Source organism: Sinocyclocheilus anshuiensis, unplaced genomic scaffold, assembly GCF_001515605.1.
Source record: "Sinocyclocheilus anshuiensis isolate Anshui unplaced genomic scaffold, SAMN03320099.WGS_v1.1 scaffold959, whole genome shotgun sequence".
Lineage (NCBI taxonomy): Eukaryota > Metazoa > Chordata > Actinopteri > Cypriniformes > Cyprinidae > Sinocyclocheilus > Sinocyclocheilus anshuiensis.
The window spans coordinates 173,110-189,588 of NW_015542406.1; the positions used below are offsets into that span (position 1 = coordinate 173,110).

General features: G+C 34.3%; 1 protein-coding gene across 1 annotated transcript in view; it reads left to right on the forward strand.

Moving 5' to 3' along the window:
• Positions 1-1,453: 1,453 nt before the first annotated feature.
• The window catches only part of LOC107693036 (chromodomain-helicase-DNA-binding protein 2-like), a 42,739-nt gene continuing 27,713 nt past the window's right edge, over positions 1,454-16,479 (forward strand). The window contains 9 exon segments of the mRNA XM_016492278.1: positions 1,454-1,877; positions 5,519-5,753; positions 5,865-5,951; positions 6,280-6,341; positions 7,439-7,555; positions 7,968-8,108; positions 8,748-8,884; positions 8,995-9,220; positions 9,362-9,462. Of these exon segments, the coding sequence (XP_016347764.1) occupies positions 1,816-1,877; positions 5,519-5,753; positions 5,865-5,951; positions 6,280-6,341; positions 7,439-7,555; positions 7,968-8,108; positions 8,748-8,884; positions 8,995-9,220; positions 9,362-9,462 (1,168 nt within the window). The 5' untranslated portion in view covers positions 1,454-1,815.

A 16,479-nucleotide genomic window follows, 5' to 3' on the forward strand; every position in this document is an offset into this window, starting at 1 on the left:
TGATATTTTAATTCATTCGCTAATGTGCTCAACAATTGTATGTATTTTCTCATATTTTACTGCATTGTTGTTTTGATGAAATGCCTGTATTTTAAATTTAAAAAATGCTTATTTGCCTTTTTAAAATAAAAAATAATTTCGTGATTGAACAATATCGAGTTGCTCTTATTGGATGGAGAATATAAATGACATTTCGCAAAAGATTTACTTTGCGGTTTATGTCGAAGTTTAACACCGCTTGTCCAGGTTTAAGGTTTTATTTTCTTATTTTTTAAAAAATACAGGTCTGCTATGTTATTTACTTAAACTATGAATTATTAACTGACAAGCTAGGTGATATTTTCAATCATTAAAGGGTTTGTGTCATTTTAACTGCCCCTAACGGTTGATTTTATTTTGATTTTATTAATTTTTTTTATTCATATGTTGTATTCCATAATTATGAGGATTTCGCAAATTATTTTTGTTTAATTTACTCCACCCATTAATTTCTTACTGAATTAAAATAACTCATTTGCTCACAGGGGCCATTCTGCAAGCTTTGGTGCACGCAACTTTCCTCTTTCAAATATCACGTTTGCAAAGTACATTACATATACAGAGCAGGTGTAAAAGGGTTCAAATTAAGTGGTCTAAAATGGTGTCCAGTGTAGTCCAGCACTCACTGCAAAATGGCAGTCTGTTGTCTCATTTCCTGTCTATGCAGGAAGTGAAGGCTTAAAGAAATAATTTTATCAACATAAAGATAACTCCTGCAATTTAAAACCACTAATCAGTTGTTCAGCTACTATACTTGTAGGGTAGAACTAACTTGAGCTTTAAATTTATATATGAAACAACTAGTTTTTATTGAAAATGAAAGGGGTGGGACTTTCGTGCATCACCTGAGCCCTGGGTAAATGGAGAGAACGTCAATCAAAGGCTAAGCTCTCAGAGCTGGGAAGGAGCTTTAGATGGCGGATGAACCTTGGGAAGGGGAGAGCGTTGAGCCTTGCAGGGCTCTCGATAGCACTTGTATCTCAACTTTGCTGAACTTTGACTGCCTCTTGGGGCACCGTAATCGTGCGAAATCGTTCGTTTTGTTACGTTTTGGTCTATAGAGACGTTTTGTGACTTTGTTTCGCCGAAAAGCGCTCTGGTGTGTGCGTAGAGTGGCCAGTCGTTGTTTTCCCTGCCTTGCACTGGCAGCCATAGCGGTCCTCCATTTGTAGTGCGCTCTGCTGGGCTCTTCTCACACTCTCTCACTCTCTGTCTCCATTCAAATAGCCATCGGTGGATTACTGCTATTATTTTTCTTTCCGAATATTATTCCGATTATTATTTTCGTCTCACTCCTGGAATATTTTAGATTTTTTTTTCCCTGTTATGGCCAAAGTAATAAAACGGATATTTTGTTAGATGTGAATGTACTGATACACTCCTCCTCCTGTCAATGCAGTAGGTATGCTTACATCGTTTCTTTTTTATTGTCGATTTTATTTGCTATCATCGTTATGTTTTAATCGTCCTTTGTTTGATGACGCAGTAAGAATTTATGCATGTGGCTCTGAATCTATTGCCTTGAAATGCCATAGACACTTGGGTATTTGACATCGAATAGAGTCGAGCAGGTGTCATTTCGATTCCGATGCTTTTTAAGTTAAGAAATACTATAAATATTTATTTATTTTAAACTATCCAATCCCAACTTGCCTTTTCCATATATTGCAACGGCAGGGTTTTTTTTTTTTTTTTTTGATGGTTCATCCCACTTTAAACTTTTGACAGTTAATACCTGGACAAAAGATCATCATTAACAAATCCCAAGACAAAATCATGATGAAGAATAAGAGTAAAAAGCAGGAAGATGAAGGCTCGACTCAAAGCAATGATTCCAGGTACGATCTTTAATATTTTTCCTCTCTTTTTTTTTTTTTTAACATGTGTCTTGATTGTTTACCTTTACAAGCATGGTTGATCACCTGTGCAGAAGTTTAAACCACAATGTCTCTAAAATATTTGGGTTTCGGATCATTGACCTTGGGATAGATGTATAGCCCCACCCTGATTTTGCTAGTATTTCTAAAAGTGAATTCAAGGCCTATGGGCCTTCACCCAAATTTATAGTAAAGACGCACAGGGTTTATACAGATTTATGCAGTTATTACAGTTTTAATATTTACGCTTTAATAGTGGTCGTGTGAAATGACCTTGTCTGATTAGTATGTGCTGCATTGCATCACTATGTAAGGTTAATGCCATTTGAAACACTTTTACTTTGACATTGCATGAGTTTAGCATTTGATAACTTTGAATTAATATTGCAGTACTTGTATAGAGAACCTGTTCAGTCTGATTTTCTTGAAATATTTGAATGAAATCCCATTTCACATAAATAAATTTTTTAAAGCAAGTTAATTGTTTTATCCAAAATGAAGATGATTGTATGTTGTACATATATTTTTTTTTTTTTACTTTTTTATTTCTGTAATAGCAACAAAACCATTGCTTGTTTACTGTGCAACTGTATTTTAAATTATGACAAACCGTTGCTTATTACAGGAAATAAGAATCACTTTTGTTTTTTGTTTTTATTAAAAAAAAAATGTATACTAAAATACTACTTGTTTTAGGGTCACATGACCTGTGTGAATGACAATATTTGTCATTGGCTATAAGGGTACTAAATGTTTATGGAGTAAATATTTATAATTCCCTAATGACATGGGGTATGTTACCTCATATATAAGTACACTTCTAGCTTAGCACTCAATCACATATTTCATAATTCACTACTTTTGAAACAGTTTATTGTAGCTCTCTGTAAAAAAAATACTTAGCTTTCACTTAGGGCTGCACAATTAATCGAATTTCTAATCGCGATGACAATTATGGATGACACAATTACGTAATCGTTCAAAGCGGCAATTAATCGTTCAAAGTCCACATGTTATTCTGCACGCTTAAGATATGTTTTTTTGCTTTTTACAAAAAAGTGTAAAAAGTGTTTTTTTCTTTTAAAGAGTGTTTATTATTTTTAAGCGTTGTCCTGTTTTGTCACAATTGGTTTAGTTTGAATAACTTTCAGCAGCAAAACTAGTTTTGGGTGAAACATTCAAAAACCTTGGAAAAAAAGAAAAACCCAGACAGATATGTTGCTCCTTAAGACTGATAGTACCATCTAAATCAAAAGTAGTTCTCCAATGTGAATATGTATATATGTTCTATCATTGTTTTCTCCTCCAAGCCAAATAAAAAACAGGATGTCTTGGTTTCAAACATGCAAGTGGAAGCAACATATTTTGGTTTCTTTACTACACTCACAGTTACTCTTATTTCCATATGAAAACTGGAACTATTTGAGTTGTAAATAATGTTATTTCATATTAAGAGTAATTTGTCTTTTACAGAAATGTATTTACATATGCATTATTAATGACAAGGATTTTGCAGGGGACTTTGAAATAAGACAGTGATGCCAGGTTCATGTTTTGTTTATTCAGGAAATATATATAAAAAAAGTTTGAATGGAAGATTATATTTTAATTACCACTTGTTCAGTTTTGAAAGTCTAATAATAATGTATTTACACTATACACTTAAACACAGACACACAATTTGTGTCATTTTAACATATAATTTGCTTCAACTTTTAACAACATAAGACCTCATCAATGAGGGTTTTACCCTGTGGGTCATAAGTCTTAAAAAAAAACACACAATGTTTTGATGTTATGTATAGTGCTTATGACTGGATCTGTCATTATTTTTATGGTTGTTTGTCAAGAATGTCCCTCTGAATTGATGACAGCTTTGACGTTTCTGCATATGTGCCAGATACCAGAGTCTAAAATGAAAAAAGCCCTCAAATGTATGTTATCTTTTCACAATTACACAAACAGTAGTTATATGTCATGCTGTGTATGTGAACATGAATTGTCAAATGAACATGTATGCTCACTTTTATAGGTTGCAAATAATGTTTTCAGTAATAAAGATGCACATTAGAGCCTAAATCAATGCAGTGTCCTCAGAAACATCTTCACTGTTTTTTTATTTATTTATTTTTAGCTGTGACAGCCATTTTCTAAGTATTACTAAATGAAACAAGAGCTGAAAAATCTGTTTTTCCTATATTACAGCCAGTGTACTTTATTTGAGGTGCTTGTATGGCTTAGCGCTACATAAAAAGCACTGCTTTGTTTCATCACTGTATGAGACTGGTTTCATTAAATGGCTGAAAGTCCTCAAAGTCACAAAATGGCTCTTGCTTTGTGCTGCATAGCTTGTAGTAGTTGCTCTGCTGCATTACATAAAAGCTTCTTGGAACTACAGGAAGCGGAAGTAGGAAGTCTTGTAGAGGTCAGATGATTTCATACCGAGTTTTCATTGGTCCTTCCTTTGGCTAGCAATAAGCAGCCAATGAGAATTCAGTTGAGAGGTTAGGTCCGCCCATATGTGATGTCAGCAACCATATAAGGACAGTCTGGCTGCTTCGTCAGCAGCTGTTTAGCTCCAGAGCACTTGATGGGGGTGTTTGTTTCTAGCAGTGCATTCCATTATAGTACTCAATGTGCTAGCTTTCACATCCAGCTCAGCGTTATGGTTTCCCATGGGTGCCATTGTAACAAATTAAAAGAGCACTACTGAGATACTTTTAACTGAGGTTTAAGGAAACAAGTTCATTTTTTTTAACCATGTAAGGAAGATAAATGTTCTATTTTGAGATAGTTTCATTTATAGTAAACGGGGTTGGGCTTGTTCAAGAAAGAAGCCATTGCATTTATTTTTAAACTCAAAGGGCAAAAGAACAGCAGCAGTGGTCAGACACAAAATGACCTGCAGGATGATGCCACATATCCGATAGTTTCACATTTCATAAAGGTTATTTTGGTAGTTTTTTTTTTTAAATTACATTTTTGGATTTGCACACTGAAAGACATCTTTAATTTGAAATAAAATGAAATCATTAAAAAAATCAGTAAACCAGGTTGTATGTAAATGTCTTATTATACATTTGCTCATTTGCACATGTAAAAACGATTCCTAATTCTGTCAATTAAATTAATTATTCTAATTTTACAGGTGTTGTCAGTTTGTCATTTAAGTAGCATATTTTTTATTTGTAGATTTTAAATGCAAAAAGTTTCCCATGTGTTGAACTGGACTTCCCCATTTCTAGTTTCCAAATCCTTGGAATGCTATTGTTTACATAGACAAAGAAACAGCATGGTTGAAGACATCCCACTTGAGGACTCGGCATTTCTTTGTTGGACTGAGATGATTACATTTTGTTTAAAAGAGACTTGTCAGTTTAAAATTGGTGAAAATAAAAGGTGGCATAATTAAGTGATTTAGAATTAAACAAGTTAAAATATTAAAAGTTATAAACTACAAATTTACCTATTGACAATTCATAAGAGCTGAATGACATTTTTGGCAATAACTGAGACTTAAAAGTGAACGTTCCTGCTTTACTGTTTAGAGCAACTTGACATGTTTTCATTGTTTCTCAACATGCACATCTTTAATGTTATAGCAATTCAGCATCAGAGGAATCTAACCGCTCTGGATCAGAGTCTGGGAGTCAGTCTGAGAGCGAGCAAGGAAGTGATAGAGCTCGTTCCCGGCATTCCGAATCCAACAGCACATCTGATTCTGAGAGCCACTCGGAGTCAGGCAGTGAATCCACTGGGTCCAAATCCCGTCAGACCTCAGCGCAGGTCAAAGACAAACCAGTCAGGAAGAAAGACAACCTGGCAGATGTGAAGAAGGTACAAAAATAGGCCAGCCTGAACATTAGGATCAACCCAGTGGAAGTTTAAATTTAGCTGCTGATTAATTGCTTTATGATTTAAAATGAATTATATCCCTAATTATCATAGATGTGGGAGGAACATCCAGATATTTATGGTGTTAGAAGATCCAGTCGCAGCAGACAAGAGCCTGCTCGCCTCAACATTGGAGCTGAGGTAGGCTGGCTGTGCAAAAATCAATTCAACACTGACCCCTAGTGGTTTCTTGCGTTCTTTCACATACTGTGTTGACATTTGCAGCAAGTTGACAACATGTTCTGCTTCTTGGACTAAAGTAATTACAGACATGGTTACTTAGTAAAGCGTAAACATTTATGTTTGGCTCTAGACTCGGAACTGATCAGGCTTGGCAACCCAAGTCGTGTAAACATACGCCCATGTGTTGAAAGCTTTGTTTTCTTGATTAATCTGAAACATGACATTTTCATTCATGGCTTGTAATCTTAGTGCCACATATTCAAAATGGATTTTCATGGATTTTTAGGGCAGCAGTGATTCAGAGAGTGAAACTCCTGAAAGAAAAAGCTTGCGGCAGAAAAAGAAAGAGTAAGTGTACTGGAAGTATGTAAGTAGGTCTCTCACTCTCATTTTTCCATTTTGTATTTACAAATGTGTGCCTCTGTTTTAGTTTTTTTTTTTTTTAAATCATGATTGTATTTTTGCATGTAAATGTCTTTTGGGCAGTTGTTTTTCTTTACACTAAATATATTGTTTATATTAAAAGGTATTTAAAAACTAAAAAAAAAAGTATTTTTTTTGTAAGTAATTGAAAAAAGAATTCGCATTTGCTTGTTAAAATGTTAACTAAAAGCAAATGGTTAAGAAAAAAAAGTTTTGAGAAAAGATGCTGCAGATGCCACTTGATATGAAGTTTTGTGTATAGTGCAATGACAGTCATACATTAAGTGTGGTTTATAAGTATATAGAATAAAATACTTTTCTAACTAAACCTTCAGTTTATAACAAATTAGTTTTATTATAAAATGCAATACATACATTGTGAGTACACTACAATTCAAAAGTTGGGGTCAGTAAGAATTATTTTTATTAAATGTATTCAGCAAGGATGCATTCAATTCAATTGTTATAAAATATTTCTATTTCAAATAAATGCCGTTTTTTTTTTTTTTTTTTTTTTTTTTAGCTTTCTGTTCATCAAAGAACCCTGAAAAAATGTTAATGGTTTTCACAAAAGTACAACTGTTTTCAACATTGATAATAATAAGTAATGTTTCCTGAACACCAAATCAGCATATTAGAATGATTTGTGAAGGATCATGTCACACAGAAGAATGAAGTAATTGCTGCTGAAAATTCAGCTTTGCTACCACAGGAATAAATACAAATTTTAAATTGGAAATTTAATTTGTAAAAATATTTCACAATATTACACTTTAGCTGTATTTTTGATCAAATAAGTGCAGCCGTGGTAAGCATGCGACTTCTTTAAAAAACAACAACAACCTTACCAACCCAAACTTTTGAACAGTGCTGTATTCACACTGAGGTGTCTCTCGCAGCATGTTTAATTGCCTGCGCGGTGGGTAATAAGTGAACGGACTAGCTTGCAGCTTTACGATAGGCTAGAAGTAGAAGCTAACAGAGGTCCAATAGATGAACCTGTGGTATTTCTGTGTTGAAAGAAATACCTGGAAAGATGATGACTCAAATGACGAAGAGGATGTTGAGGAAGAGGCCAGCAGTTCAGAGAGTGAGCAGGAAGAGAAAAAAGTTAGATCCAGACGACTTCCTGCTAGAAGGTAAGTGTAGCGAAGCCTGGCCTTCAGACAGCGCATCGTGAATTATTAAATGAGCTGTCTTATTAAATGCAAACGGTGATGGCTCATTTTTAATTGCTATGGTTGTGCTAAAAATATTGGTGTGATTTTCTTTGCTCTTTCATAAATTATCGCATGTGTCCTAAATTGTTAAAGCATGTACTTTTGGCATAATGATCAATATAATCATTAAAATATTGATATATGAAGAATTAGGACTGCTATATAAGTCTGACAGCTGTCTCAAGGCTATTGGCTTATGAGTCAGGCTGATGGGTGTGAAAACGAGTCGCTACACTAGCAAACACTTCAGGGACGCGGAACCAAAGGCAAAAAGCCTACCATGGTAAATGAGGGCATATATGTGTGTTTACTTTTCTCTTTCCCTTCCCAGGCCACAGACCAAATCATCTGGTAAGCAGCAGTCACAAAAGGGACGGAAACAGAGGAAGGAGTCCTCAGATGAGGATGATGACGATGATGAGGAGGATACCCCAAAAAGACAAACAAGGCGGCGAGCAGCAACTGAAGTCAGGTAAGGATTCATCTTATTAAGGAGTTTATGTAGAGCTGATATATGGGAGTTGCCATACTTGTCAGAAATATGATCATTTATTCAGCGATATAGTTATTTAATACATACAGTAAATACTACGCCTATCTATTTCTGCATTTTTGTTTTTCGGGTCAAGCGAACGGTCTTTTAGTTTAATCCTATTAGTTAATTTTAAAATGTAGCCAATATGATACATGAGAAACATAAATTTTTACATCGCTCAATCCTTATCGTATAACTTATATTTATATGCATTTTATATAAGTAGTTTTACTTTATTTAACTAAGTTTAAATATGATTTTTAAGATGAAAAAATTATATTAAACAGAAAACGCGTATGCAAACTTTTAATTTTTATTATTATTTTTATTTCATTTATTTATTTATTTTTTCCTGTTCCATTTCATTCTCTCACACACATACATATTTTACACCAAATAAAATTTTTAGAGTCAATAAATAATTGTTCTTGAAAATGGCATAAAAGTTTTAAAAACCATACAAACTAGCATTCAGTAAGTTTTCTTTTTCCTTTTCTTCATTGACATTCTTATTTGTGATTGACCAATTAAGTATTATGACTTAGCAGTGTAGTAATGATGAAGTATGTGTTGCAGTTACAAGGAGGACCAGAATGATTTCGAGACGGACTCTGATGACCTTATTGAAATGGCAGAAGGAGCCGAGGAGCAACAGGACAATGACAGTGAAACCATTGAGAAGGTCCTTGAGACCAAAATTGGCAAAAAAGGAGGTAAAGAACTTTTTATAAAGTTTTTCTTTTTATACTTAATATTTTGTGATACACACAAGCTATTGTGCTTGTTTATTAAAGCCCTTATTTTTTCTCCACCTTGTTTACAGCTACTGGAGCTTCCACAACTCTCTATGCTATTGAGGAAAATGGGGACCCTGGAGCAGACTTTGACCCTGAGAACGATGAAGGGGAGACTCAGTTCCTCATCAAGTGGAAAGGCTGGTCCTACATACACAGCACCTGGGAGAGTGTAGATTCCCTCACTCAGCAGAAAGTCAAAGGGATGAAAAAGCTGGAAAACTTCAAGAAGAAAAACGAAGAGCTTAATGCTTGGTCAGTGCTCACAGAGATGCCATGTTCTCATTTTTATATGATCTCTGGAAGAAACTGGCATCTTGAAGCTGAACATGAACGCCATTTTTTTTACAGACTAAAAACTGACACCAAACGTTTAAATTACAATTGTTTTTTTAGGTTGAAGAAAGCATCACCTGAAGATTTAGAATATTACAACTGCCAGCAAGAACTAACCAATGACCTGAGCAAGCAATTCCAGATAGTAGAGAGAGTGATCGGTAAGTGCTGACTTGAGTAAGACAATCTTACCGCTGATAAACTACACTACAGTTCAAAGGTTTGGTGTCAGTAAGCTTTTTCAATGTTTTTGAAGGAACTGTCTTCTGCTCACCAAGGCTGCATTGAAATTGTTATAATAATAATAATAATAATAATAAAAAAAAATTATGCAATATAACAAAGAGTGAAAAATTGAAGGGGGTCTGAATACTTTCCGTACCCACTGTATATATATCAGGGCTCGACATTAACGCTTGTCCGGGACAAGTGAATGTTTTGGACGGGCAAGTGAAAGAGATATTTACTTGCCCAATCGGACAAGTAACATGAAAATGTCAATACCATAAACAATAATAACTGCCTTTATTTGTGATATAGCCATTGTTATAGGGGTGTGTGATATATATCATTTGCGATAATATCATAATTGTTGTTTAAACGATGTGCGATTTGACATTATTGAGTATATTGCAAAAATCAAACAAAACACACCTACAGAGTGCACGCACACATTAGCCCTATGTAAAGAAGTCTAGTAGGTTAAACTAGTGCACGTGTGCGTTCTTTCACTGCATGATTCAGTATTATAATTCATGAAGAATGATCAGAAAATTCAAGATATGGGGGCAGAAAATGTATATATTTATATAATTTCATATAGTCAAACAATATCACACGAAGATCGAGCACCGTTTTTTTGCTCCAAAAATCGGCATGATTACAAATGTGATTTTATACAACAGTTCAATTAACATGAAGTTAATATTAAGAGACTTACGTTTTAGACACCATATTGCCTGTTTTTGTTCTATTTCGCCAACAGAAATAATTCCAAACACAGCCACAGCACTGTTTTGCGTCTCTGAGCAACATGACGGTGTTTCGTTCCTGAATGAATCCGTTTGAATGATTCGGTTCAATCGCAATAACTCACTTATTTACAGTGACTTGATGCCACCTACTGGCAGTTTTAATTTCACATTTAAATTATTATTATTTTTTTTTTAATAATTTCAAATATCAGTTTTCAACGTTTTAAGTTGACAGTATTAAAACATTATATATGCATGTGTAACTGCAGGTTAAATGCATTCATGTCCTGCATTAAACAATGTGTAAATGCATCTAAATGCCACTTCAGATGCAGCTTCTGTGTTTCCTCTGCATTGCAAAGATTTGTTGTCGACAATTTTGTTGATACTGATTTCACTTTATTATTTTGTTTATTTTATTTAAAAAGAAAAATCTAACTAAATAAACTAAATGTGACATGCTCACAAAATCTACTACATACTGTATACTCTATAAACACTATACTATGTTTTGTATGACTACAATAAATAATTATATTTATAACTCCATTTAAATGTTTTTTTTTTCTCTCCGGGCAAGTAACTTTTATACTCGGACAAGTAAATGACAAATGTACTTGTCCGAAGGACAACCACATGAGAATGCTTAATGCCAAGCCCTGATTATAATACTAAAAATACAAAAATGCTCCAATGCAAATATTTCAAATTGCGAAGAAATTTATTTACATAATTAAACATGTCCCCCACACCACATCTCTACTTTTTATAACACATTTAGCACTTTTTTAACATACAATTTTACGGGGCTTTCTTGAAAAAACTTAATGGAAAATATTTTTCAATATTCATCTGGATTGAAGGAGCAGACATTGAGTGCCAGTTAAGGAAGTTAACGTTACAGTCGATATAAGTTAGCCTATGTCAGGTTATCTGCAGGGTTTTTAAAATCACATTTAAGGCTTTTTAACACCTTTTTTAAGATCTGCACGAATTAAATTAATACCTTATGAGCAATGTCTGTGGTAACATATTAAACTGTAATATGGCTGTAAAAAAAAAACATGATTTACAGTTCAGATACAGGTTTTTACAAATCTGTAAAAAAAAAAATCCGAATCGGAATCGGATCGTGAGGTGACTAAAGATTCCCAACCCTAGTAACGACTGTACACAAAGCAGCGCTGTGCTCATAAACGCTTTATCAGGGATTATAAGTAGGTAAAATAAAATTAAAATGACATTGATACTTTTCTGAATATAGTCCGTTTCCTTCAGAGACACATCTGAAATGTGACTGACTTTGAAATGTGCAGCGCTCAGATTTATTCAATTAAATCATAGCCTTTTGAAGTTTAATAGAGCCATATCGTGATTCTTGCATGAGTTTTGCAAATCTATTTGTGGTGGTCAATGTTGATATTGTGAACAAAGTTTTATAAAATGTTCTTCGCATTTTTATAAAAAAAACTTCACATTTCAGCCTTTAAAACATTTTTAAGAAAAAGGATAAGTCAAGAATATCAATTATTATATTAATTTAAAGCATAAATATATTTTACTGTCTTTAAATTTTTATTTTAGGGCATATTAGCCATCCACTGGTTCACATTTACAACTGTGTGTTTGCTGCTTAAAAAATATAAACTGTCACACTGGTCTGAACAAAAACAGCAGACAGGCTGATTGAAAATGCACGAAATTGCATCATATGACCCCTTTAACCAGGTATGCTGAGTGACGTTGACAATAACGTATATCTTCAACATACGTTGTCTATGACCAAAAATGTAAGTTGTTCAGTGGACTTTTAAAATTTGCTTTGCTTGAGAAAATAAAAATATACAGTGTGTTTTTTTTTCTTTAGATTTAGTCGAGTTGGTTTTGCATCAAACACAGTGTGATTCTCGGCAATCGAGATCTGACAGCAACAGCATATTTTTGCGATTGGGCGAGCGCTTCGGGAACAGCTTACCTCGCGCATTAAATCTGCCGCAGACCAGCAAATCACTGAGAATATATATATATATATACACACACACACATACACACACACACATAGATAGATAGATATAGATATATATAATACAAGACACATACTGTTCACAAAGCAGTGAATCAGCATGTGTGTTAGAGAAGTGTACACATAACTGTGTGATTCCAGATAACTGGGTCAGAAATATTCCCCAAGGCCATGTGGAAGGTCTTAGAGAGAATGAGCTATGACGGTCCAGCCTCTGGTCATGGATATGGAAAATAAAAAATGTGTTTCGCACACACTTAACCGTTTCTTTCATACTTGATTAGAATCTTGCCCAAGGGCCTCTGTGTTTAATGACAGTACACTGAACCGATGGCAGGTTCCTGTAATAGGCAGAATAAAAGGGTCCAAGGTAAATGGGTTCTTTGACATGCCGTGTGAATTCTCACCAGGCTAAATCACCTCAGATCTTATCATTTGTGTGGTATAATTATTTCTTTTTTCAATTTACATTTAGATTTGATGTTGGCTCAACAGGTATGTCAGATTTTCATAAGATGAAAAGATTTATATAAAAGGCCCACTTGAATGCAAAGGTCGAGGGGAAAAAAAAAAGAAAAAAGAATTGAACAATTTTTCATGAAAACATCTTCCTCTGGACTGGAAAAAATCAAAAGTGCACAATTTTCTAATTAAAACTTGTTGATTATAACCTATAACCTTTGTATCTTATTGCTGTGTGTTTTTAGAGTACCTGAGTGAGGTCATTTTTGTTAGATTTTATTATTCTTTTGCTATTTCACATCACCCACCATGAAAGCTAAAGGACAAAAGCAGAGATTCGTAATAATAGCAACAGAGTGATGTAACTTTTAGTTTTGCTGTAGAAATAAAGTGTAATAGAAACATTTTGACTAGAAGGGATCATGGTCTGTCGTATAATTGTCCAATTGATACCCTTGCCTGGCCATACACCGACTGTCTTAAATTGACATTTCATTGGTTTTGCTACATGGATGGAATTAAACGCTGAGACTATCAGCTATCACTGGGAGGACATTTTAGATGAAGAGAGAAAGAAATGGACAAGATGTTGGCTGTACGTGCAAACTCTTTTTGACTTCTGTAATTGGTGTAAAATTTTGCTGGAATCACAGATTTATCTATTGCGTTCAGTCCCATTCATACTTCATTAACATCTGTTTTTATCTGTTTTATTTGCACACAAATGCAAACAAAAAGTTCCTTATAATGTCTGTAATGTCAATGAAATTGGATTTTACTGCTTGTTCTGGTGGGATTGTATTTTTGATGGTTTTCTTGCTGCCTTTCGTGATACCCCAAGTCATCTCATAATGTCACTTCTTTAAGAATAGATGGTTTGTCACTTTGCCCTTTGGTTCGTGCTCGATACTGCATTTATTTCTGCATTCAGGTGGCTTTTGTCTGATAAGACGAGAACATGGATCGCATGTTACAAATTTCTCCCTAGTCACATCCAACACAAAAGCAACCTTTCACAGAAGCCCTCTCCATTTCCCTTAACTGCAGATAAGGCAGTCATCCATACATTTGCCTCTGAAGCTGACTGACTTCTTCCGCACTGCTATTAGAAACTCTACACTGAAGACTCAATGCAGTTGTAGTCATCTGGACTGATAAGAACGTTCAAGAGGCCCAAAAGAAAGTCACGACCAACCACAGGTCACTAGATAGATAATCTCACTTCCTCACAATTTCCCTCTCACTACGGGATTGTCTTGGCTTTAGTTTGGGAAGCAAGAGCATAATTGTCTCTTATCTTGTTGGGCTGGTCGCCAAACTTCTAAAAACACAGAGGACAACTGAATTTGAGTGTTACATGCTCTCAACCATTTTGTGCTAAGATGACTTTTCCGTTTATCATAGTTTTGTTCTTAATCGTAAACTAATAAAAGGCAGGTTCAAAAGTAAAACCAAGATGATGCAAGGCGATCAAAGGAAAAGAGAAATCAGTTAAGAGCAGAAATAAAAGGTTGAGAAGGGAATACTTTTTCCCAAAATGATAATTCTGTTAGATTGTACTGAAACATTTGTACTGAAGAGTAGTCTATGTAACTCATGCACCATATACTGAAGACGTACGATATCTTATGTGACAAACAGACCAACATTTGAAGGGATAATCCACCAAAAATGAAAATTCTGTCATTTACGCACCCTCATATTGTTCCAAACCTGTATGACTGACTTTCTTCTGCAGAACATAAAGAAGATATTTTGAAGAATGTTACCAATTGGTTTCAGGTTCCATTGACTCTAGTGTTCATTTTGTTAGCCATTTTTAATTTAGTCTTAATCTTAGTCCTGTGTCAAATGTACTTTTTAGCTATCATATTTATTCAACCTTGTCCTTGTTTTTGTTTAATCAAGTTTTAGTCAACTAAATGTCTGAGCATTTTAGTCGATGCAAACTTTGTCACATTTTCGTCATGTTCTATAATGGTTAAACTGATAAAAAATTATTTTATGCTCAAAATTATAATCGCAATGAATGTTGTCCTTTGAGAGATTTATTTTGCACTTTCACCAGTAAGCACAAATCATGTGGACTCATACACATGGTTTATTTTACCTCATCTATAGTGTACTGATTTATTATAGGCTATTTAATATATAAATTAATATCAAAGAGTTAGATATGCACTCTCTCTGTCTAAATTATGAAAACTGTTAAAACAAGCAAAAAAATATTTAACAATGAAATTCCTAATAGTAATTCCAATAATTCCAAATTGCAATAATGCTTCTCTATTAAAACAACAGCGGTTGAGTAAGTGCATTTATTCAGCAATCACAATCACAAACAAAATAGTCGAGATCTCATGACAGAACAGACATCTCACATGGAGATCGGTAAACTTCAGCTTACTTGTTTGTCGGAGTGCAAGTGCATGGTTGCCAGATTGCAAAAATTAAGCCAACCAACAGACAGAAAATATATCCTTTTAACAGAGAAGCTCTGATATGGGGATTTGAGCTCTTGATACCTGGCAACTTCACACATGAAAGTGTGTGATACTCTCATAGTAGAGGCATGTACAGCAGTCCAAAATAATATTTTGTCTCCTTTTTTTGACAAAAATACAAAGAGATTTTGGTATAGTTTATATATTTTAAAATACATTTTAGTCTTGTCTTTAATTGTCAACAATATTGCATGTTGATATAGTCACAGTTATCCTTTATTGAGCTTATTGTTGTCTTGTTTTAGTCAAGGGAAGAAAGTGTGTCAATGAACATTTTTCGTCATAGTTTTCGTTAACAAAATGACCACTAATTGACTCAAAAAATAAAATGGAAGTCACTGGGAACGGTGAGTTGAACTGAATCAGTTCAGTCTGATTCATGAACAAAATATTCAGACAAGTCAAGGTCATCAGGGAACACAGCTTCAATTCAGTCTGTTCCTCACACACAGCTATCGTGTCTTCAGAACATTTGAAATATAGTATTTGAGTCTTATGGACAACTATTATGATACTTCTTTTAGAGCTTGAATGCTCTAACGATCATTCGCTTGAATCTTATAATATATATCATTCAAATTCCAAGCAAGTAAGAAAATTGTATGGGCTTAAAAGGACACGGGGTGAGTAAATGATAACAAAATGTTCATTCTTGGGTGAACTTTTCCTTTAAGAGCAGAAATAAAAGGCTGAGATGAAGGGGTGAGTAGCAGTAGAAAAGTCATTGGCTCTATTAAATCTTCTAGGAGCAGGGCGGACGTTTAAGGTAATGGGAACGAGTCTCGTGCCCTCAAAAGCAGACAAAGAATGACAATTCATTGTATATTAGCAGCTGCTGTCCGATCATGTCTATTATACATGTCTGTCATCATTAGCACATCCGTATGAAAAGAGCTGTCTGCAGATATTACAGTGCCGCCCACCTCAAACGGGACTGACATGATAGATTTACACTATGAGTATTGGAATAGAAAAACTCATTATCCTTGTCTACATTACAAAAAATGAGAGATAGTTTAGTTTATAAAACATTTTCAGCCAGAAAAGATGATGCTTTTAGAGAAGATCAGTGGAAGAAAAAAAAATAGTCTGTATTATTGCATTTGCTGGCAATTTTGGGTTTAATTCTGTGGTGCCGCAGCATCTGTGTGTATTTCATTGATATTCATTCATCATTATATGCTGATGCCCAGCAAAGGAGAGAGACAGACAGAC